This window comes from Acanthisitta chloris, unplaced genomic scaffold (genome assembly GCF_000695815.1).
Source record: "Acanthisitta chloris isolate BGI_N310 unplaced genomic scaffold, ASM69581v1 scaffold14864, whole genome shotgun sequence".
Classification (NCBI taxonomy): domain Eukaryota; kingdom Metazoa; phylum Chordata; class Aves; order Passeriformes; family Acanthisittidae; genus Acanthisitta; species Acanthisitta chloris.
The window spans coordinates 2,390-3,638 of record NW_008669966.1 but is presented as its reverse complement, the minus strand read 5'-3'; the positions used below and the strand labels follow the sequence as shown (position 1 = coordinate 3,638).

The window sequence follows — 1,249 nt, the reverse complement described above, 5'->3', positions numbered from 1 at the left end:
AAGGGATCATTCCCATCATTTTCTTCAGTGGTGCTCCTTTCTTAGCCAAAGTGCTAGCTGAGGTGGTCTGTCAATGAGTGGCTTCACAAACCCAAGCAGGGGCAGCTCCAAAACCTGGGGATGAGAAAACAACAGAACCTGCTGGCTTCTCTTTTCAGATCCAGCAGGAAAAAAATGCAGTTCCTGGCTGGTTTTCTTGCCTCATCTTGCCATGGTGTGGTTCAAGCTCTCTGTTCCCTTTCTCATCAGCCAGAGCAGTGCCCTCACCCACAGTTGTTTGCTCCTCCTGCCCATGGAGCATGAGCAACCAGCCAAGAAATCCAAGCAGGCTGCAGTCAGCCCTTCCCTAACTCTGCCTCTGTTCTTTATGTTCAGGCTGAAGACCCATATTACACGGAAAACGGCAGCCAGGGGAACACGATGCTGATGACACCATCCCAGGAGCCAGCAGAGCTGCAGGAGAAGCCAAACCTCAACGGTGGGACACAGGAGAATGGGACTGGCCAAACCTCCTCCAAAAATGGGCACTCAGCCAGGCAGCACAGCCCTGCTGACACCGAGATGTGACCTGGGAGGAGGTGTCCTTATGTGAACTACGAGGGGAGCAGAGAGACCAGGGAGGGCAGGAGTTTTTCTATGGACAGTTAGGGAATTGCAAACCGTTTGTCTTGTTGTTATTTCTGTGAAGGACTTCAAACTCAGCCTAAAGCACATTGAGAGCCAGAGCTGCCAAAGACCTGCTAGACGTCCTCCTCCTCCTCCTCCTCCTCCCATTGACCACACAAGACAATTTTTTGCAGCTGTTCTCTGCTTTTGTTGTTAGAAGAACATCATGAGAAATATAAGTGCCCTTAGACCCTCAACAGCTTTTAAGCAGAGGCAGGCTGACTCCAAACAGCCACAATTCCTGGTAGCAATGTGTTAGGCTGATTAAAGTAGTTAAATTGGGATTTCAGTGACAAAAACCTCTCAGGTTTCCAATAGTTTTGGTTAACGGAGTTGTTTATAATCTCATCTTTATGGCTAAGTGCAGGATTTCTTCCTCTTTCAAGGCCATCAGGCATTTAACCCCCTTCTTGTCTCCTTTAGTATTTCCTACTCCAGCAGAATTTGCTGAAGCTCTGTGTAAAACTTTCCAGATGGAATTGAAGGCTGAAATGTCAACAGACTTACAAACTTGTTTCTTTGTGAATCCTACCACTATGCAGGTCTTGTTTTAAAGTGAAAATCTTCCCCAGCCTCATCATGC

The 1,249-nt window shown here is 47.6% G+C and overlaps 1 protein-coding gene across 1 annotated transcript in view; it reads left to right on the top strand.

Annotated features, from left to right (window-relative positions):
• The window catches only part of CD34 (CD34 molecule), a gene marked incomplete at its 5' end in the record, with an annotated part of 5,641 nt that extends 5,074 nt beyond the window's left edge, over positions 1 to 567 (top strand). The window contains one exon of the mRNA XM_009073520.1: positions 376 to 567. Within this exon, the coding sequence (XP_009071768.1) occupies positions 376 to 567 (192 nt within the window). The remainder of the gene's footprint in view (positions 1 to 375) is intronic.
• Between the last annotated feature and the right edge of the window lie 682 nt (positions 568 to 1,249).